We start from the raw sequence: 22,882 nt of genomic DNA, 5'->3' as shown, positions 1-22,882 counted from the left end.
AAGTGTGTTTGTGTTGTTGCTGTTCCTGTGGATACCTGAAAATGAAGACAACATGATATCAGGCTGAGCCGGCTTCTGCACAACAACAATGGAGTTTGATTCTGAGGCACTGACACCAGAACGTGACATCTCTCTAATCAAAGCGCAACTATATCCACCAAAGTTTAACAATTACCCTGGATTTGCAGCTTGCGCGGTTGTATATCTGTCACCATACTCCCTGTCATCTTTCTCTTTGTGTAATTTTGCAACATCTTCTCTTCACTGTCAGGACTTAACAAAGAACCGCTTGTCCTCTGAGAAGGAACAACACTTCAGAAATGTAGAAAATCACTATCTGCTGCAGAGGTAAACAATGCAGGCTGAGGATGCAGCGAAAAAGTAAAACTTGCAAAATTTCATCACATAAAAACCCCTCCTGTAATACAGTGAACATCACATATTGAAGAGACTCAACTTTGTAAGGCGGCCAGGGAGGGGGGATGTTCCCTTAAAGGAACAGCTCAACACTTAAATATGCTTATTTAGGTTCTTTCTGAGTGAGATAAGAAGACAAACACCAATCTCGTGTCTCAGCAGATCTGGGACATGATTATCTAAACTTAGCATGAAGACTGGAGGTAAGGGGAAACAGCTACCCTGGCTCTGCTCAAGTTTAAAACATGCGGCTATCAAAACCTATAATGCTCACAGATTATGTTGATTATCTGTTCACAAACAGAAAAATTGACAAATGACAAACTAAGGAGAGTAACACGCTGGAACTATTTCTTGGTGAACGGCCAAAAGAGGCCAGTGAAAGTATGCTTTAGTCTTAGGTTGAGTAGCATTGTCCCTGTACAGAGATTTATACCAAAGAAATTTGTGTTTGCTTAAGGATTTCCAAAAATACTAATAATATAATCTAATATGTGGTGAGTTGTTGTATAAAGTTATATTCTGATTTGTTTTTCTTGTAAAATGACATGGTTAAATGGTGACATGATGGACTACATACACCACATGGCCCAAAGTATGTACATACACTATCCAGGTAAATTGGATCTGGGTCTTCTTTTTCCTGGTTTGGCCTCAGTGCCTTAGTTCAGATGAAGCTAATGTTAATGCTGAAGCATCCAATGATATTTTAGACAACAGTGTTCTTCACCACACTGCTCTTGTGCACAAAGCCAGTTCCATAAAGAAATGGCTTTTCTTGTTTGCTGTGGAAGAACTTGACTGGGATGCACAGAGCCCTGACCTCAACACCACGCAACCCCTTTGGGATGAACCGGAACACCAGCTAGGACTTAACATCCAACGTCAGTGTTGGACCTCGCTAAGGCTCCAGTGGCTGACTGGGAGCAGACCTCTGCTGCCAGGTTCCAGTGCAGTGTTTGGCTGTCCACATACACACTACCCTATATTGAAGCTTTGGGGGCCTGCAAGGGCCAATGGAGATGCTCTTATTTTTTTTTATAACAGCTTTAATTTAGACTGAGTCACACTTTACACTGTTGCAAACACTTGAACCCATCTTCAGCCGGTGACGTTTCGCATTTCAATTCGATCTTTATGATGTGTCATCTCTGGCCAGGCTTGGTGGGTGGAGGAGAACATCCTGACTCCCCTGTCTTTGAACCCAAATCCCTTCTGTCTCGTGTGAGCTAACAGCATGGTAATGAGGTGGTGGCAGATGCTCGCGTGCCTTTACAATCCTCACAAGCCCCCCCGGACGCACGTCGAGACTCCCCCTTCTGCCTGATGAAGACAGAGAGATGCTGACTACATACATGAATCCAAATTAATTTATAAGTATTGCTTTTAACTAGGCTGTTACTGAATATTATAGGACGTCTGTTAACACTGCTATCTTTGTTCTTGCTACTTTTTTCTCTTATTTTCTCATATTTGCTCGATTCATGTAGGCTCACTTTAACGCTTTCCTGTCATAATATCTGAATTGGGAAGAAAAAAAATTAGACAGAGGAATGGAAATGGGGGGATGCATACGAATATTCCCATGTTCTAAAAAGTGCACACATGACACAAACCCCACCTCGGCTCCCAGCCTCCACCCCCATCCTTCTGGTGAGCATGCTGATTCTCTGGGGGAGGGAGGATGGTTTGGGAGGGCTGCCCCGCGTTGCCCTCTCTCCACCTGCTATGCAGCCTTTGTCATTGGGATCTCCTGCTTCATTTCAATGACAAAGTTGCTGAACCCCTCACCCTGCACCCCCCACACTCCCCTCCAAACTCCTTTGAGTAATTTTATGGTCCCCAAGGGCAGAATCTCTGCATCCACCCCAACATCCACCCAGTCATTCTCCCTCCAAATAACGCAGAGGCCCTTCTGCCTTCTCTCTAAAGACGACTCACAGTTCAACATGGTTCGTTCTGAATGCAGATCATTATGATCACCATCAGCTGACGGAGCGTTTGCTAGTCTTTAGTCTTAAAATCAAATCAATAAATTTAGTAATGATAAGACTGACTGTATGTGCATTAGGTTGAAGGCCTCTGCAGCTCTGCAGCAGTGGCTCTGTTGGGATTAAAGAAACATCTTGGCTGAAATCTGTACAACGTGTCAAGCTTCTTTTTTTTTTTCTTTTGTAGAGGAAATGTGATTTGAGTGCGTTCCTGACTCCAATAATGCCATTATGGCACCGTCAGCTCCTCAACAGGGGGGTTCTCATACTATATGTGCAGGGGCAACAGCCCTTGGCTAACTTTGTTATATGTTATGGGACTCTTTCATCTGTGGTTTATTCTATTGCAGACATGCCAGAGGTACCATGTCTGCTCCTGTGAGAGACCCCACAGTGTTGTTACTGCGCATGGGGAGCGCTCAGCACCGTGCGTAATGCTAGGACTATGACATGACCACTTACAAGTGTTAAATGATACAAAATACATACAGATTTAGTTCAATCAGGCAACATTACATTTTTACGGTACCATAAACTGTAGTGGATATGTCCATATTTGATCTTGCTGCATGCAAAAATCTTCTAAATTAATTTGGAAGCTTTAAGTTAATGCATGAAAGGAGTTCAGCTTTTGGTGCAGGGACTTTAGCACTGATTAACTGATATAAAGTTAAAGACATGACAGGTATCCCAGTTCATTTTAAACATCTAATGACTGTAAATTGTTGTGTCAAACAGGTGGATTGGGATTTATTGCCAATTGTGTCACAAAGAATTTTGTGCATCATAGGCAAAGATAGAGAGTGTCATACTTCATCATTTTATTAACAGTATCAGAAACTCCAGTTACATGGTTAAAGCAATATTATGGTCATCAGAATATAAACACCACACACAGGAGCTTTAATAAGAACATTATAGAGACTTTCAGAGTGGTCACCCCGGTCACAGAATCACCACAAGCGATGGACGTGGTAAACTAACAACACTAACTGTCCGCAGTCAGTCATAAAAACATGAAATGAGCGTCTTTATGGCGTGGACTGAATTGACACTTTGCCCTTGTTGAGTCACTCAGCATCAGCAGAGTGTATATGAGCTCTGGAGCTGATGTCCATGTGTTTGCTCAGAGACAGATGGCGGTGCAGAGAGCCTGTTCCCACGGGTCACGCATAGGACTTTAAAAAGCAGATAAAATCCATCACAGAGACGCAACCTCTCAAAGATGCCGGCCCCAGATAATTTGCTCTGTTGAAACCAATCAGTGCGCCAGTATTCAGATATGATTCTCACTCCAAATGAAACTTATTGAGAACATAAATCTGTGCAGTGTAACTCATTACTTTCAGAATGATTAGGGGAAAATGGAATCTAGGGAACCTTCAAATTGGGCTTCTGCTGGCTTATTGAAGTCTGTGGCACACTGATGAGGATGTACTATAGAAATTTATGCTGTGATGTGAACTTCTGCCCATTTTACGAGTGGAGAATGGATTAATACATGCCATAAAAAGGCTTATCAGCCTCTTTGATCTTTATGCCCTTTCTTGCTCCTCTGAAACATATCAGCAGCTATGACACATTCAAATAAAGGCAATCCAAAGAGCACCGATTGCCTCTCATTACTACTGAATAGTAAACCCATACAAGACTGGTTAAGAAGACTTTTACCACAGCAAATATGAGGAGGAGATTTTATCTGAGTGGGGCTAATTCTCATTTGGCGTTACTTGGCTGGGGGGCGGCAGGGTCTGCATAGACGGTAATTGTAGGTTTGGGTTGTCTGAGGCCTTGGCCAGATGGCCTGGAGCTCCCCTCATAAAGCACTGCTTGCCCAGTTGTTTGCTCTCTGAGTGACTCTTTGAGTTTGCAGGATGGTAATTTGGTTGTGTCAGGAGTTGTAGGCCTCCACAAAAACATTACTATACAGCAAGAGCAGGAGGAGGAGGAGGAGGAGGAGATATCCTAAGACTAGAATCTCAGTAACATTTCTAAACATTTGGCCAGCTTTGGCCAAATCATCATTTATGAGCCATGTGCTATTATAAAGTTGTGTAAACTTGAGATTTGTCTATCTTGGGTGTCACAAACAGCTCTTGTGTTCATAATGCAGGAATATTTGACTGGTTGTTGGTTTCAGGGCATGTTTGGCTTCAGGCGTGACAGGTCTCCAGATTCTGGGTCAGGCAGACAGGTTTAATAAGAAAGAACTGATGGAGAGACATTTTGTGCATTATTGCAGAAAGCACAAAGAGCAGACAGATGATATAAGCTGTCATAAGCCCCAGAAAGAAAAGTATGGAAATATGAGGGTAGTGAGATGCTAAAATTATGTAACATAGCTATGAGTTTTATTCTGGCTATCACAAAAAACAAACAAACAAACAAACAAAAAACACTGGCGAGATGACAGCGAAATATTTGATGTGATTTTGACTTTTAAGTCTGCCCCCCTCCCGTCACATTACCACCGCTGCCTGATGGGCATGTTTCCTTCCTCTTGGAATTACTATTCTGTGAGGAACAACTTCGCGTTTTACGCACACATGACAAAAGACCCCATTTGTGAACTGCAACAATGTAAGTCTGCCGCAGTGTGTGGTTGTCTTGAAAGTGGCTGAGGCCAGAATAATTCCTCCTCGGGCCCATTGTTGTGGCACACTTCTTTTACTGGGGTGTCCTCGGCGTTTGGGGAGAAAGGTGGGGGAGAGAGACGGGGCCACTACCAACAGCCCCTCCTGTGTTGCTTCGGGAGGCCGTTCCGATGATTTAGGAGAAGAGGGGGTGAGGGAATGGAAGAGGGGGAGGCGGGGGTGATACGCGGTTTGGGTGCGGGGCGGGCAGAGAGAGAGAGGCTGGAGCGTCGACAGAGCAGAGCGCACGGCGCACAGCGCGCTCTCTCTCACACACACACATACACACTTCCCCCTCCCTCTCTCGCTCTCTCTCTCGCGCTCTCGCTCTCTCGCTCACTCACTCTCGTGCACAGACTGTGAGAAAGCTGCGCCTTTTCTTCGCCCAGACATTCACTCTCACTCATTCACTAGCGCGCACACACACATTAGGCATATGTCGATACATGCAACAGATCTGTCTACAAAGAGAGCGCCGCAGTTTGCGTTTGTGTGCTGTTCTTTTCGAGAAGAAGGAAAGTTTACTTATATATTTATTCATTTATTTATTTTTTTTAATCTATTTTGCGGAGTTCTTTGCGGAGAGTGAGCAGCAGCCGAGGACTTAACATGCCAGACGTCTGAGAAGACATTCTCCTTTTTCCCCCAGTTTTTTTCCCCTCTGTGGAAGTACTGGCCACAGTGTGCACGCAGAAGATGGGGGCGAAAATGATCCAAACCAAAGGAAATATATTCTCTTCGGCACTACTCAAACTACTGCTTTTGGCCGCGCTGATGCACGGTGCCACCGGTAAGACTTTGAAATATAAAGTTTACGAGGAGCAGAAAGTGGGCACTGTTATTGCACGGTTAAAGGAGGATGTAGCAGGGGTTTTATCCAAACTACCGAGTTCCCTGACCTTTCGGTTCCGCGCTATGCAACGGGGGAGTACGTCGTTCCTGTCTGTCCGGGAGGAGGACGGCGAGATCAGCATTGGCACCAAAATCGATCGTGAGAAGCTTTGCGAGAAAAACTTGAACTGCTCGATTGAATTCGACGTGGTCACACTCCCGACGGAGTACCTGCAGCTGTTCCATGTGGAGGTGGAAGTGTTGGACATTAACGACAACTCCCCGCACTTCTCCCGCGCCATCGTTCCCATTGAGATCTCCGAAAGCGCATCCGTGGGGACGCGCATCCCCCTGGACGGCGCCGTGGATGCGGACGTCGGGGAGAACTCCCTCCACACATACTCCCTGACACCCAATAACTTCTTCAAGATCGACATCAGGACCAGGACGGATGGGGCCAAGTACGCAGAGCTGGTGGTGATGAGGGAGTTAGACCGGGAGGTGCAGTCCAGCTACCAGCTGCAACTCACGGCCTCAGATAATGGTGCACCCTCCAAGTCTGGCTCTACTTTGCTCAAGATCAGCATCTCTGACTCGAACGACAACAGCCCAGCCTTTGATGAGCAGGCTTATATCATCAATTTGCTGGAAAACTCCCCCCTTGGGACTTTAATCATTGATTTAAACGCCACAGATCCAGACGAGGGCACTAATGGGAAAATAGTCTACTCTTTCAGCAGCCACGTTTCTCCAAAGATCTTGGAAACATTTAAGATAAACCCAGAAAATGGCCACATTACTCTTATTAAAAAGGTGGACTATGAAACCACTGCTTCCTATGAGCTGGATGTTCAGGCTCAGGATTTAGGCCCTAATTCTATTCCTGGACTTTGCAAAATTGTGGTAAAAGTGGAGGATGTGAATGACAACAAGCCTGAGATAAACATCAACCTGATGACGCCTGGGAAAGAGGAAGTGGCCTATATTTCAGAGGGCGCCCCTGTGGACACCTTCATAGCTCTGGTGCGTGTTGACGACAGCGACGCTGGGCTCAATGGTGAGGTGGTGTGCAGGCTGCATGGCCATGGCCACTTCAGACTCCAGAAGACCCACGAGAAGAACTACATGATCCTCACCAACGTCTCACTGGACAGGGAGAAGAGGTCGGAGTACAGTCTGACGGTCATAGCTGAGGACAGGGGTTCCCCCAGCCTCTCCACCATCAAACACTTCACCGTTCAAGTGCTGGATGAAAATGACAATCCTCCGTGTTTTGAGAAGAGCCGCTACGAGGTCTTTAAATCAGAGAACAATTCTCCTGGAGCTTACCTGATGACTGTTGTTGCCTCGGATCCAGATCTGGGCACCAATGGCCAAGTCACCTACACCATCATAGATGCTCTGGTCCAGGGGAGCCCCATCTCCACCTATGTCACTATTGATCCTTCTAATGGTGCCATCTATGCCTTACGAAGCTTTGACCATGAAGATGTCAGTCGGATTGCCTTCACCATTCAGGCACGCGATGGGGGAAACCCTGCGCTATCAACTAACACCACCGTCCTGCTGACTGTTTTGGATGAAAATGACAACCCGCCCATCATCCACTCCCCCTCCCTCCAGAATCACACGGCTGAGCTGCCGGTGTGGAAGTACGCATCACCAGGTCAGCTGATCACAGCACTTAAAGTCACAGACCGCGACGCCGGCGCCAACGGAGAGGTGAGCTGTGCTATTGTTGGTGGCAATGAGGATGGGCTGTTTGTGATGGACGCTCGGCGATGTGAGCTCAGAACTAACACCAGCCTGGAGCAGGCTCCACGGGATGTGATGGAGATCAGGGTGGAAGTGCAGGACAGGGGCACCAGTCGGTTGTCCACAGGAGCCGTCCTCAGACTTTCTCTGCAGGAGACGATGGACATCCTCCCCCCTCTCTACCCCACTGGCTCCAGCCAGGCCCCATTGGATCTCTCCCTTATCGTCATCATCTCTCTGGGCGCCGTTTGTGCTTTGCTGCTGATCGTCATGGTAATGTTTGCCACTGCCCGCTGCAGCCGCGAGAAGAAAGACCCCAGACACAACTACAACTGCAGAGTGGCGGAGAACAGCTACCAGAACCACCCCAAGAAGCCCGCCAGGCAGATCCACAAGGCAGACATCACCCTGGTGCCGACCGTCAATGGGACCCTGCCTGTCCGAGCCCACCCACGCTCCCCCTCAGCCTCACCTACACCTGAGAGGGGCACACTGGGGAGCAGGCAGAGCCATCACAGCCGCCAATCCCTCAACAGCCTGGTCACCATCTCCTCCAATCATGTGCCGGAGAACTTTGCCCTGGAGCTGGCTCACGCTACACCTCCTGTAGAGGTAAGTCAATGAGAGTTCATGCTTTTAGTTTATTTTTTCAAAAGGTGCTCTGTCATGACTGCTGTTTCTGCTAAAAGTACTATAAACATACAACCTAAAGCGTCTGTTAAAACCAAAAGACTAACCGTGTGTAATATTTCTGTGCAAAGTCACATACTGTGCACGTTTTTTGTCTTAAATCAAGTATGTGTTCTGAATTTATCCCTCGCTCCCATATTCTGTTACCTTCAGCCCTTCGTGTCATGTTTTTGTTGACCATCACATTCAGGACCAAGTCACAAAGTCATGCCACCCCCACCCCTACCCCTTCCCCACACCCCCCCACCCAACATTGTCTTGTGGCCTTGCTTGTTTGACTCCATTCATTTTCCCCTCTTCATTTTTTCCTTTTATTTTTCTTTTTTCTTTCTTTTTTGTCTTTTTTGTTTCTCTTGGGATTGTAGCAAGTTTCACAGCTTCTGTCCATGCTCCATCAGGGCCAGTACCAGCCACGACCAAGCTTCAGAGGCAACAAATACACCAGGAGCTACAGGTAATGATGTGTTTAAAGCCTTTTTTGTGTGGCACTGGCAGAAGTAAGGTCAAAATTAAGGGACGTTCTTTTGTGCACCTTTGTAATATCATGGGTAAAATATTTCCACTTGATTTAGTCTCTTGTCAGCACTTTCACATAGTTCGTTATATCCATATCCAGTAGCTTTTTGGTTTAGAGTCAAACTGTGTGCTCAATAATTTTCATTTGCATAATTTTATGCAAAACCTCTTCTGCAGAGCACTTTCTGCCTCTCTGTGCACCTTATTATCCATCAGTTGCATGGCTTTCCCTTAACAATTTGATAATATTATTGTCAATGATTAGCCAGTCTTCTATGGGAAATGAATCAAATATTTGTCTGTCCTTCCGTACAGATATGCCCTGAATGAGATGGATAAATTCAGTCTCAAGGACAGCGGCCGTGGAGACAGTGAAGCAGGAGACAGCGACTACGAGCCTGGCAGGGAGTCACCCATGGATAGGCTCCTTGGTGAGGGCTTTACTGAGATATATTCCCCTGATGGCCAGCACAGAACGCATGCAGGTACACCCCTGGCCCCCCATCTACCACACCTCATAACCCTCTCTTTATATCCCATCATTCCCGTCTTTTCTCCCAAGCATCTAGTTCTGAAGACAAAGTGCACTGTGTGTGTGTGTGTGTGTATATATATATATATATATATATATATATATATATATATGTGTATATATATATATATATGAAAATGTACAGGGTATACAGGAAAATGGGGCTGATAGTCATTTGTCATTTAAATTACTGATCCAATCTGCCCCCAAATCCTTTGTCAAATAGTTAAGTAATGGATTACTTTATGTCAAAACAAAAAAAAATAGTGACAAATGCCAGTGTAATTATTTGTTCCATCCATGTCCATGCATGGTCCTGAAGCACAGATCATCAACTCTGCTCCAACACTGTCCCATACCTTCTACGTTGCATCTGAAAATATGGCACAAATGGGCCAAACCAGAGTTTCTCAACCAAGGGGTAGCAAACCCATCTAAATGTCACCTGGTCAGCACTGATTGTGGCAGGTTTCTTAGACTGACATGTTGATGTGCTCAATTTGTTTTTAATAAAGCCATCAAATAAATAGTTCTGAATCCTAAATCTTAAAGGATTTTAATGCAACACCCAAGTGCTATTTGCATGATGAAAGAGTTATTGGTTGTTGCAGTCATTCTTCCTACCTGTACATGGGTCTGAAGTGATCCCTTTCGAGTACAATTCCAATGTAAGTGCTGGGCAACAAAACCACAGTCCTCATTCTGTGCAGAAATGCATTCCAAGGCTCAGGTAAGGCTAATACAAACTTCAGCAGGCTGAGTTACCCAAATCAAGTGGCTATCTAGCTTCTTGAAACTCTTACTTAGTAGCACACATTTGCTACAGCTGAATTTAATAATGTATTTTGCACAGAATGAAGACTGTGGATTTCGTCCCTCATCACTTACAGTGGAGTCAAGCTAGAAAGTGATCATTTCAGGGCTGATGACCAACAACTCAAAGTCCCTATATGCAAAATATATATTGTGTTAAGACAGACTTGAAAAAATTCTGAATCAATCTTTCATTGAGATTTTCTTTTCTTTCTAATTACTTGAGGCATGCCTTCATACTCAGACTCAGTGACAGGTCTATAGCTGGGATCATGAATTTTGTGACCCAGAAACCAGCCACATCAGGTTGAGAAAGTGCCATACCCCACTCTGCCTTCTTTGTTCTGCATTACATGTGGCTGCATGTGCATTGGCCTGTTAGGTTTGTGAATGATACTGTATGTACTCAACCAGTTTCACTTTACTGTCACTAAGTTCTTGAGATATCTCTCTCTATCTCTCTAGATAGCTCAGCTGATCTTGCTTTACAGCCACCCATCTCTTCTCCCTGCTGTCACACTGCATGAAGTTTCCCTCCTCTCCACAATTGAGTTAACAAGGAAGAGCTTTGAACACTTGTTGAACATTGATTGACCGTACTGACTTTGGAATATTCGATCCACCCAGCATCAAATACCTGGCAGTTTGAAACACTCAGTCTCATACTCTAAAGTTCCTCTGCCTCTCAGCCTGTCTGAGCTAACGTCACGCAGGTTGCAAGCTGCTGCCGCTTCCTTTATCACGCAATCTCTCTCCTTCCAGAGCTCCCACTTCTTTCCAGCCAGCTTCCCACACAGCCGTCACTTGACACTGCATTTTAGCTACATCCCAATTAAAGTCGACCCAGACGGGCAGACAATCTCATCACCAACACCTCCCACCCTCACTTGCTCCCTCCCTTCCTTCATAGCTTTGTGGAGGAGCTCTGCTCGTTATTCATTCCCCTTTTTCCCACCTTCAAGCTTTCAGCTGTCCAAACTGAAATACTAGTGCTCCTCTGATGAAAAGGAGGAATTTAATTGCCATGTGACAAATAGTTGCTATGGAGCGAGCACCAAGATGCACTCATGATTAAGCCCTGAAGAGCATAATTACATCTCAAAGCTCACCTTTCTCCTTCTGTATGTTCGCCCTGCCTCCCACCCCCATGTCCACTGCAGCATGGATGATTTCGGGCAGCGTTTAGTCAGTGCCCTGTCATTATGGCTGCGTATGGCAGCGTTGCTGAGGCGATGAGGTAGAAACTGTTTGTTGTAGAGCATCTAGATGCAGAGGATTTTATTCAGTATATTAAGGGGAAATGTACCTTCATGCTTGAAGCATCACAAGAACTCATACTCAAATGCTTAGAGCACTATTAGAAAACATTAAATTCTCTAAAACGGCAGCATTAAAAGACATTCATGACTATTCTGTGCTCCTTATTATGTTCTTGATTTTTAAAAGAAGCAGTATGATGATTGTGAAATACACTTATTTGCTTTCTCTCTGAAAGTGAGAAGAGAAGATCAACAGCACTCTCATGTCTGTGTGTTAGGTACAGATGTGGAGTCTGGATGAGGTTAGCCTAGCTTAGCATGAAGACCGGAAGCTTGGTTCTGTCCAAAGTTCATACACCTACCTCTAAAGTTCACGAAAGTTGTTTCTCATTTTTTAATTTTTTTTATTGACACACAAACAGTAATGTGAAATTGACAATCTGTGAAAGTAATCTTAAAGTTAAAAAGAAAGTTGTGTCTTGGCGAATAACAGCGGGGAGCAGTAATGTCCTGGAGCCCTGCTGTCGGCGTGACATTGTCGGATGTGGTACCATCATGCCTATACAGAGATCTAAACTACAACCTGTGCTTCAGCCCATGCTATAGTAAAGGTTGATAAGTACTGTCTGGATCGGTGAAAATGTTTGGAAAATGCTATTTAGGGAACTTTATAGGCAGGCATTTTTCTTCACTTTAGACAGAACCAGCAATGTATTTCCCCCCGCTTCCAGTCGGACACTGATGAACAGAAGGTCAGACCACTCATAACAGTTTGCGTATGATGAAGCTGGTTAAAAATACTCTCACCATCGAGCATGACCCCATTCTTTTTGCATAATAAATGCCTGTCACATCCAGGCAGGGGCCATGGAAGGCACACAGTGCAGACAGATTTTAACTTAAAGCCTGGGTCACAAATTGAGTGCTTGAAGTTTGAAAGATGTGGGCATTTGCCAGGCCATAAGTGTTGAAGGAAAGATGCTATCTAGTTGCTTTATTGGTAGTGCAGGAGTAATGATTTTGGGTCTGAACCCCATACAGCAACATTCTTGTTTTAATCTCTTGCCCACAAACACTCAGACTCTGTGGAACTGCAATATTTAATCACTGGAATGTCCCTTTGAGTATGTGCTCACATTGTAGTCCTCAGTCTAGTCTAAATCTCACTGCCAACACTCTGCTTAGTGGATAACAGCACCCTCCAGCTGCTTCTTATCAGGGATAAAAGTAGAATTTGTTTCCTGATAAAATTTGATAAAAGAAAAGCTCTCAAGTAAACAAACAGATTGTCGGCAGCGAGCCATGTAGTCTAGAGCTCTGAATAAAACTGGTCTGATTTTCTGCCAATAAATTATCATTCAGTAAGTCGGATGAATTGACCTTACAGTCAGACAGGAAGGCTTTCAGTTAATGTTCGCCCAATGTGTTTCATTTTTGTACACAAATCATTTGGGTTAAATCTTTTATTTTTGCCCTTTCATCAGCAGGGCACCCAATCTGCCGCTGCCCCCGCACTGTTTTTTATGCCTTCCTGTGCACTCAAATGCACTTTTCTGATGTATTATAAATGTTCCTTTCATGTTAATGAGGGAATAATGAAGTCCCTCAATAGCACGACTGAACAGTGCTGCACTCCTTTAATGAAGGCTTTAAGTTGGCATATTTGATTTGTCTAATTTATTCTTCAGAGATTTTCTGTTTGAAGATTTAATATTGAAAAGAAGGACTTGAAAGGGAAAAATGCAGGGCTTTTAGAGGAGGAGTTATTTTGAATGGGTAATAGGCATTGATCGGCCTTGCTGAATTGTCTCTCTGTGGTAAATCCATTGGAAGGTACTGTAGCAGGCAGTGCTCCTGCAGAGAGCCTTTCAGACTAATTATTGCAGATTTCCACTGTGTTTCCAGAGAGAGTGCAGCAAAAACACCGGAGGAGAGGCAGACAAATATTAGCTGGATGGAAAGAGACCCAACTAAGAGGAATCATCTTTACATCGCTTTGGTTTTGTTAAAACATGGAAAAAAAAGCACATACACATAAAATAATGGGATCTCTTTCAGTGTGATCTGCAACAAAAAAAAAGAAAAAACAGCATTCTCTTGTTCCACCTTCTCAACTGTGAGGATTGTGTGCTTTTCTCTGTATTACATCAGTGTAATTAAATGTCTGGGTTATTAATTTCTGACTATAGTGACTGCATGTGACTGATTGCTCATGAGTGTTTCTTTTGTTCTTTCCAGCTATGAGGCTCTGCACAGAGGAGTGTCGTGTCCTGGGTCACTCGGATCAGTGCTGGATGCCCCCGCTGGCCTCCCCAGCCTCCTCCTCCTCTGACTACCGCAGCAACCTCTACATCCCTGGTGAAGAAGCCCGCCAAGCCACCGACCTCTCTCAGGAAAAGACCCCGCAGCCCTGCACTGATACTGGTCCTGCCCGGAACCAGAGCTTCTCCACTTTTGGCAAGGACCTGGGTGGTGAGGAGGGCGGAGAGGAGGAGGGTGGAGGAGATGGTGAGGGCGAGGCTAGAGATGAAGACCTGTGTGGGACCACGTCGTTGCTGTCAGAGATGAGCAGTGTGTTCCAGCGGTTGTTACCCCAGGGTCTGGACTCGTACATCCAAGTCAATGAGAACCAGAAGGGGACTAGCCTGAGCGGGGTGGGCGTTCCCATGACTGGATCATTAGATCGCCGGAGGGGCCATCTTCCCGGCAAGTCCAACCCCTCCGTCCACCAGCAGGGTGTGGCCGCCTGGGCCGCCAACACCCACTTCCAGAACCCGGGAAGTAGCATCGGCCCATCTGGCCACCACCAGGGTGGCAGCTACCACACCCTGAAACCCAGCACCAAGCTCAGCTCCCAGAATAGCGGCCACAAGGGCTCGCAGGTACCCAAAAACAGCCCCCAGAACAGCGGCCATGCCCCCAAACCCCACAGCAGCCCCCTGCTCACGGCACTGGTCAGCCCCACTCTGGTGCATCCTTCCCCGGCCCCGGCCCCGGTGCCGGTGCCAGTTCCTCTCCCCGGACCCTCCTCCAAGTGGTTGCCAGCCATGGAGGAGATCCCAGAAAACTACGAGGAGGACGATTTCGACTCAGTGCTCAGCCACCTTCAGGGCAAACGCAGCGACAGCCGGCATGAGCTGGTGGACGCCAGCGAGCTGGTGGCTGAGATCAACAAACTCTTACAGGATGTCCGGCAGAGCTAAACTTCCTGTGTCTTATTCTCTTTATTTATTCGCCACTCACTGACTGCTTCCTTTAGTTCAGAATGAAAGTAAGGGACTGTGGGCGGCAAAAGAAGGACAGAAAAAAGCTGAAAAAGAAACAAAGACAAAAAACGAGACCTGCAATTGTCGTTAAAGTTGCATTTTTAATGTAATAATTGTGTTTTGTGAATGCTAAATATCCAAAAAATTGTTTGTAATTGCTGGTTTGGTACACAATGTACACTATGTGACTGTATTTATCTTTGTATTTTAAAAATACATTTGTATACTTATATTTATAAAAAAAAAGTGTATATAAACTTAATCAGAAGTCTATTTTTATATTTTGAATGCATGTTGAGTACAAAACGTTGAATCAAGACTTTGACATGCGATCGACATTCTACATATTTAAATTGTCTTTTGTATTGTGATTCTTTTTTTATTTGTCACTATGATATGTATACATAAACATATTAATTAATTAATGGAAATTTGTGTTTGTGGATTATTGTGGGGAAGTGGACAGTACACAAATAAAAATAACAATACACAAACATTTTTCAGGTGTCTGTGGTTTGAATTCAAGTTTTGTTGTGGTTTGAGGTAGGTTCTCTAGTTTTTAATGGACTTTGTGAGAGTGAATAAATACTGTACGTCCAATAAAATACAACATGTGCTTTGTTCCATGTATGATTGAAGAGCAAGGCTTCCAGCCACCACCTCCTCGGAATGGAAGTTTTAAATGGACAAGACTTTACCTGTGAGCCAGCAGGCCCAGAGAGAAGTCGGTAAGACAAGAACCGCAGGCTGCGACAAACGATCAGAGATACAAACAATGGATAGAGTGCTACAGAAGCGGTGGAGTACTGAAAGAAAAAATCAAAATAAGTGATATTGAAGAAGAGAAGTTCAAATTTGGAAGGAGCAAGAGAGGGGCAAGCAGTTCAAGTCTATGTACCACATACAAAAACAACAGAAACAGCTACTATTCAGGACATGTGAAGTAAGTAGCTGACAAAGTAATTTTACCACGGGTACCACAAGGTCTACTCGGAAGCTGTGAAAGGATCACACAATCTTCCTGGAGAGATAAAGTTTAGCCGTGCAGATGTCAGGCGGTTGTGACTCTACAAGCAAAAGCTTCTAAATAGATCTTGTTGAGTTTGATTTGTCAACTCCTGTTTATAGTGTAATGGAAATAAAGAGAGGAATAATACACACAGATTCCATGTAAATGCTTTCAAGTGAAAAGCCATCGAACACAATGTTTCAGTGCAGTAGCAATGAATACAAACTGTCTTCTCCAGTAGTGAAACACATTAACTGATTCATTCTGATCATTTCAGCAACTGATCAACAATACAAAATATTAAAAAATGACACACATTCTCTGGTTTTGGCTGAAGTAGCAGTATGAGCTGTTTTTATCATTGTAAACTGGATTCTTTGGTTTGAACCGTTGCTCAAAAAAGACGTTTAGAGACATCAGATTGGGCTCTGGGATTTTTTTTCACATTTTATAGACTAACTGAGTAATAAAACTAACAAATAATGACAGAATACTCCAAACAGTGCTACAGTGCTGTTGTTTACTGAAATTGATGTGGTCAGTACCATACATTGTGATATCCTCTTAAAACTCATAAAGCCAAGAAAACGAGTGCGAGGTCTGTGAAAACGCTGTGGATGAACAGTACCCTCCAGTAAACCCATCTGGGTCCTCGTCTTCACGTCAGCAAATTTGGGTTCTTGTCAGTGTTTGCAATTTGTGCGACATGCGCCTGCTCATATGAAAAAGCTTTGAAGCATTTCCACAAACACTAAATGACTTGATGCAGCCAAGATTGTTGTCTTAGCCCAGAAAAACACTGAGAGGCTCTGCACTCTGTCAGCAATCTCAGAGCCACTTGAATTCACAAAACAAAAGAATCAGACTTGGATGTGTGGTGGCTGATGGGAGAAATGTGCTGTGGAAGCAGATGGAAATAGCTGCTGTGAAGAAACACAGAGAGATGGTGAGAGTTTCATGGAGGGGTTTGGATTCGATGGAGACACCTCCCTCCTCTGTTCCCTTAACAACTAGATAATTGGTGACACCTAGAGGTTCACCATGTGCACTGTAAACCAATGACTCCAGAACCCAGCTTTTACCACCACATTACTACAATTACTAGCAGCACCAAACCCTGACATGGAACCAGGGAGGAGCGAGAGCAGACAACCAGACAGAGCCCCCTAGAGGAGAACACACCACCCTGCAGCTTTCAGGGAAAGTGAAAAGAAAATGCATGAAGGCACCTGCAAGGAAAATTCAGATACTGCGACATGTAGAGTGCTGAGGCCAGGGACTAAAGGTGTTCCACTACATTGTCCTGACAGCATTATCTTAAACTGAGAGGGGGGTATACACAATCAGCAGATAAACCTTTCCTGTATAATATTATACAGATATAATGACTTTTGATGGCAACCTGCAATTTTCCCAGATGTTCCAACTGCCCAACTGTTTTTCTGTGCCACAGTCAGGTTACCCCATCATACTTAGACATTTGGATGCTCTGTATCAGGCTAGCATATTTTATTTCCAAAACATTTTGACTGACTTCATTTCCTGATCTGAAATAGTCTCTGACAGGCATTTATTCTTATATTCCCAGTCACTGTTAACATCCTGAACAGACTGATCGCACAGTGACAGAGATGGACCTATGTGATTTACAATGTGCTCCTTTGTTTTGAACAACAGAGAAAATTTACACAATTCTCCCAGCTTAGATACTTGGACAAAATGATTGATTTTGTAATTCTTAAGGATCAGACCAACTAAAGCCATATCATCAGCATGTTTGAACAGCTTAACCTCTCTCTCCTGCAGTTGTATTTCATTTTTCTGAATAGAAAATAATAATGGCAACTCACCTCTGACTGACTGTAGTCAATACTATATCCTCACCCGGAACACCTTTAATGGCTTCAAACCTGACCTTTTAGTGCTAACACAAAATCATGCAATATGTTCACGAAAGAATATCAATTATAGTGTGTCCCGACTTCAAACCATCACTAAATGTATTCTGCTCTCTCAAAATGCAATGCAAAAGGAAATATAATGGTATTCATTAGATCAATCCAACTTTTACTCAGTCATCAGTAAAGGTTTTTTAAATTCTGTTTTGTGTGATAGGGTGTATACTGTACGCATATCTGATAACCATGACAGTGTTTATTCTATACATTAAGCAGCATCAGAAAAACACCCTATAGTGGTCATCTGACATCGACTCATTATCAAAAAGGCCCAGCAGAGAATGTACTCCCAGCTGTTCTCTGTGTATCCATCACTGTCTGGTTTGGACCCGCCACCAAACAGGACAGGGACAGTCTACACCGGACAAGCAGGACATCAGAGAAAATCACTGATGCCAACCTGCCATCTATTCTGGACTTATGTCCAGAGTCAGGAAAAGGGCAGGAAACGTCTCTGCAGACCCATCACACCCTGGACACAACCTGTCCCGACTCCCCTCTAGTGGGTGAATCAGTCATACAGTGTGTACCTGCATAGACATGCATGCATATGTTATGTAATTATCTACTCAATGTATAAGCATTAAGTATTTATTTGTCTTTGCAGAAGCTGTATTATTTACAGCTGACAGAAACAATTGACTTCCATATGGCCATTTTATTTATGTTGTTGGTCATTGGTGTTCTATACATATATATGTATCTACGCCTTGTTTTTCACATACTTGTGTAAATTATAGCACTGTCAGTTCTTAACCATTATTTGTTGAGCTTTGTTGTCTTTGTTCTCAGCTGTTATGTCTCTTTCTGTGTAAGCTCACTGAGAGCGATGAAAATGGATAGTATATGTAACTGTATGCATTATACATGTACACAGTACAGTAAATATAGTTACATGCAAGCAGGAATAGAAGATGATACAATAGAATAATTCGACTGTCAGGGATGAACTGTAGTCTGTTCGAATGTCATTTTAGGAATCCTTATGTGATCTGAGTGACTGTCATTTCTGATGTGAGAAACAGGAGCCTGACATGCGACGTGTGGTGATACAGATGGTCAGTTCTGTGCAGGCCTGGCTCATCTCAGCAATATACAATTAATGTATATCGGTATATTAGAGCCCCATAATTCAATGCTTAAAGGACATGGAGGAACCATGTCAACTTTTGGGCAGTGAATGTGTTCACTCCAGCCAATACCAGCACGCAGAGCGTGAAGGCGGGACTCTATAAAACATGGCATCAAGGTTACATTACTGTCTCTCTCCTCTGCTTTCTGTATCACGGATGTTTAAAGGGCTGCAGGTCTGTGTGTCTGCTTGACTTGACATGACTTGACTTGAGGGTGGGGCTTCGCTGCACGGGTGGGAGCAGGGGAGGATGAAGCGTGCGTTCCATTCACACAAAATCCGGCAATGCAGCCCCTCCGCAGGCTCGATATGTGGACGTGTTTATCTGTACTTTAGAACATAACCAACTTGAAACGATATGAAATATTTATACTATGTATAATATATGGTGTGTTGCCGCTAATGCCACGCCCTCCCTTCATTCACTTTCACTCAAAGAGAGCTGCAGAGGAGGGGCCAACATTGAATTGTTGTGTTTAAAACAGCGACCAACAAATCATGTATGGCGTGCCTTTATCTTTTTTATGGCGTGTTCATCTACACCCCCAAAAGGTCACACACACAGCCCAGGCACAGAACTAAAGCAGCTGCCCTCCTGAGGAATCCTGAGCTCCAGCAAAGCTCACAAAAAAAAAAAAAAAAAATTCAGAAGCTAAAAATGTTATTCTGCATCCTCCAGAGAGTTCCCCCTGTCCTGTCAACTTTATAGTGATGATTTCTAATTTTGCTGCTTATATTTCCCATGTTATTTGCTGCTGTAACACTAGTGTGTGCATTGAAATATTTAAAATGAATAAAAGCAGCTGCTCTAATCACTGAAGTAAACTGATAAAGAAAACAGTCACATATCAATACAACACAGTAAGGAAATCACCTGGAAAGCTTCAGTGCTTGACATAATTTAAAAAGAAGCATGGCCTACAGGGACCAGTAGACATGCAGTCAAACGTCCATGTGGGTCTCTAAATCCTAAAGAATTGCTTCGGGGGGGGGGGGGGGTGGCAGGTGGATGATTTACGCATAATGTGGATTTGGATGATGTCAGATCTGAACCATGCATCACTACTTCCAGGTGTCTGGGCTCACACTGGAGCAGTTGTTGATTACTTGTGGCCCAGTGGCGGAATAAAACAGAGCTGTCAATAATTTAGGTATTTTAAACATTGTGAATGACAGTAACCACAAGAAAAAAACAAAGACATTAAGCTGATACATCCAACAGTATGTGAAATAAGATGCACAAAGACACATGCACACACATGACCGAACACATGATCCCCTCCAAGCTGACGCCTTGCAGAGATAAGAACAGTAAAAAAAAACAAACAAAAAAAAAAACAGATCAGATCAGGAAAAACAAACAGACGGATAATAGTCCTGATTACTAATATCCAAAAGCCTTTTTGAAGATGGCTCAAGAGGAATGTGCATGTTTAAGAGATAAATGTAAAAATATTGTTTTTCCGTTAGAGAGGAGGAATCATCGGACTGAAATGTGCACTTTGAAAAAAGTATTTAATTAAATAGTTGAATGAACAAGAATGAATTGTATGACCACAGTAATTGAAAAAATAAAGCAGAGGACAGAATGAGTGGGCATCAGTGAAAGAGAGGGACAGAGGTGGAACCAGAGTATATGAGACAGATAGAGATGGAGGAACTATGCCTGCAGAGTGACACAGAGACAGAAGCTGAGACGATGCGAGGGAGAAGCAAAGAAACAGAGAATTTACTGCAGTTCAGCCTTTTTCTCACAGACACTTTGTCTGCTGTCTCGTCAGTACAGATCCCCTCAGTGGAGCCCGGTCCCGCTCCCGGAGCATCCTGTCACGCCCCTCGGCATCTCATGCAGTCACCACACTCTCACTTTTCAGCCAATCGCATGTATACACACCACATTTAGCTAGTAGCACCTGTTAGCAAGAGCAACAACGTGAAAGTAATTCAGAAGCAACTGTCCAGCTGCTAAGGTAAATAAAGAGTCACGTATTTTATTGATTATTATTTAGCATATTTTCATTTCTGGTATGTTTTTAATTGCATTTAAGAATATTTTTGTTGCATGTTGGTTTATTTTATTCCAGTATCTTGATTTTATTTTAGAATCTTTCTTATCTTTCTTATTATCTTGTTTCTAACATGGGGTTGCAATGCAAATTTCATTGGCATGTCATGCTCAATGACAATAAAGAAATCTTGAATCTTGAATCTTAATTTACTCATAAAGGTGATCACATTTAGGGATGAAAGAAGTGACAGAATTTATAGGAAAACAACTAATTCACCAGAAGCTTGTACACTAGGTCTCCTGCTCATAAAAGACACACAGATGAAATCAGTTTGACTGTCGGCCTATTAACAGCTTTTATTTTTCAAAGTAATTCCTCCACAATCAGAAGTTCTCAGGAGAATCCACAGATCTCCTGACGAGTGACTGCTGGATCTGGAAATTTTTGAGAATCACCTGATAAGTGTACATCGATGAATACAACTCCTTTTTGTTGTCATGACAACATGCTTCTGTTTTTATCCCAGTATTGTGTTGTTTGTGTGTTTCGGTTGTTTGACCTTCTTGAGGACTTCTAAACTTTACCTTGAAACTGGGGTTTCTGGAGGTTTTTCCTTGCCCCCTGTAGGCTGGTGTCATGACATTTTTTCCTGTGATTCTTTCTGTCATTGATAATATCAAGACACCTTCAAGCCTTGGAAGAGGATCCGTCTTCCCAAGGGAACTTCCAAATTTACCTCACTCATCAGGTTTACATTTTACATTTACATGCTGACATTTTTCTTTGCCCACTGGGCAGTGGTGTCACAACACATTTTTTTTTTTTTTAAATCTTTTTCAGGACAGGGAGTATGAAAATGTAAAGCCCCACACTGAGGAGAAGGCAGAACCCAGCAGAGAACCTGACTTTACAGCAGTTCCAGATCTGATGACACCCCCTTCTGAACCTACAGGGGGTTCTACAGGGGATGTCATAACTTCTCCCTGGCCTGATTCAGCCGGGGCTGTCATTGGAGCAGGAAGCTCAGCAGAGTGTGGTTCCCTTCTGGGTTCTGCTTCTCGTCAGTGCTGGGCTTTAAATTTCGATCCACCTTGGATAAATTCTTGATGCAGATTCAGAAAGGGGTGTCATGGGAAAGACCTCTAAAGGCCTTGCCATTTTTAGAAAAAAAAAAAAAAAAAAAAAAAAATATATATATATATATATATATATATATATATATATATATGGGACAATGGACCAAAAACACATTAAAAATATGGAGGGCAATAAATTGTACATTTGGCCTGTCTAAAACAATTTCAGCACTCAGAAATATTGGATATATAAATGAGTTTGTGGCCTCTAAATTAGATGCTGGGTTTGAAAAATGGTCCAAGTATGGGCTCGCCAGTTTACATCAACTCCACAATGCTGGTAACTTAAAATCATTTGTACAGCTATCTGAGGAATTTAAACTACCAAGCACAGATTTCTTCAGGTACCTACAGCTATGGGATTTCTTATTAAAACACAAGGACTGGGCTAAAGAAGAATTGTTGATAAAAGTACAAATAGAAAAGTGGGATAAGAAACTAATAAGCTGTTGCTACCAAATATTCTTGGGCATGAATTTGAATAAAACTACACAGATTAAAGAAAGATGGGAAATTGATATTAATTCCGGCATGTCATGCGATATGTGGGAAGAAATATGTACTGGTGTACATTTGGTAACCAATTTGAATGTATGGAGGGAATTTAAATGGAAGCTTATCATGAGGTTCTTTCGGACACCTGAAATAATGGCCAAATTTGACAATATACATTCAAACAAATGCTGGAGAAACTGTGGCCCACATATTGGCAATCAGAGCCACATGTTTTGGCTATGTCTGAAACTGGAAAGTTTCTGGAAACAAGTGTTTAAAAAACTTAATGTAGTATGTGGGGTAAATATTACAAGGGACCTAATGGTGGCTCTACTAGGTCTATTACGAAAAGGCATTAATGGAAGAGCCAAAAAATATCTTTTACAAATACCATTAGCAACAGCAATGCATCACAGTAAAGTGGCTGAAACCTGACCCTC

The 22,882-nt window shown here is 43.3% G+C and overlaps 1 protein-coding gene across 2 annotated transcripts; it reads left to right on the top strand.

Annotated features, from left to right (window-relative positions):
* Nucleotides 1–5,656: 5,656 nt before the first annotated feature.
* pcdh18b (protocadherin 18b) lies at nt 5,657–15,088 on the top strand. Of its 2 annotated transcripts, none has more exons than XM_041944137.1 (4): nt 5,657–8,239; nt 8,716–8,771; nt 9,149–9,318; nt 13,676–15,088. In XM_041944137.1, the coding sequence occupies exons 1-4, from the start codon at nt 5,738–5,740 to the stop codon at nt 14,638–14,640; spliced, it is 3,693 nt and encodes a 1,230-aa protein (XP_041800071.1). In that variant the 5' UTR covers nt 5,657–5,737; the 3' UTR covers nt 14,641–15,088. The 2 variants fall into 2 exon arrangements, with proteins under 2 accessions (XP_041800071.1, XP_041800070.1); XM_041944136.1 differs by having other exon boundaries at nt 8,683–8,771.
* Nucleotides 15,089–22,882: the final 7,794 nt, after the last annotated feature.

The sequence above is a fragment of the Chelmon rostratus genome, chromosome 9 (genome assembly GCF_017976325.1).
Source record: "Chelmon rostratus isolate fCheRos1 chromosome 9, fCheRos1.pri, whole genome shotgun sequence".
Classification (NCBI taxonomy): Eukaryota; Metazoa; Chordata; class Actinopteri; order Chaetodontiformes; family Chaetodontidae; genus Chelmon; species Chelmon rostratus.
Note: the sequence above shows the minus strand (reverse complement) of the source record. Positions and strands in the feature narration are given on the sequence as shown.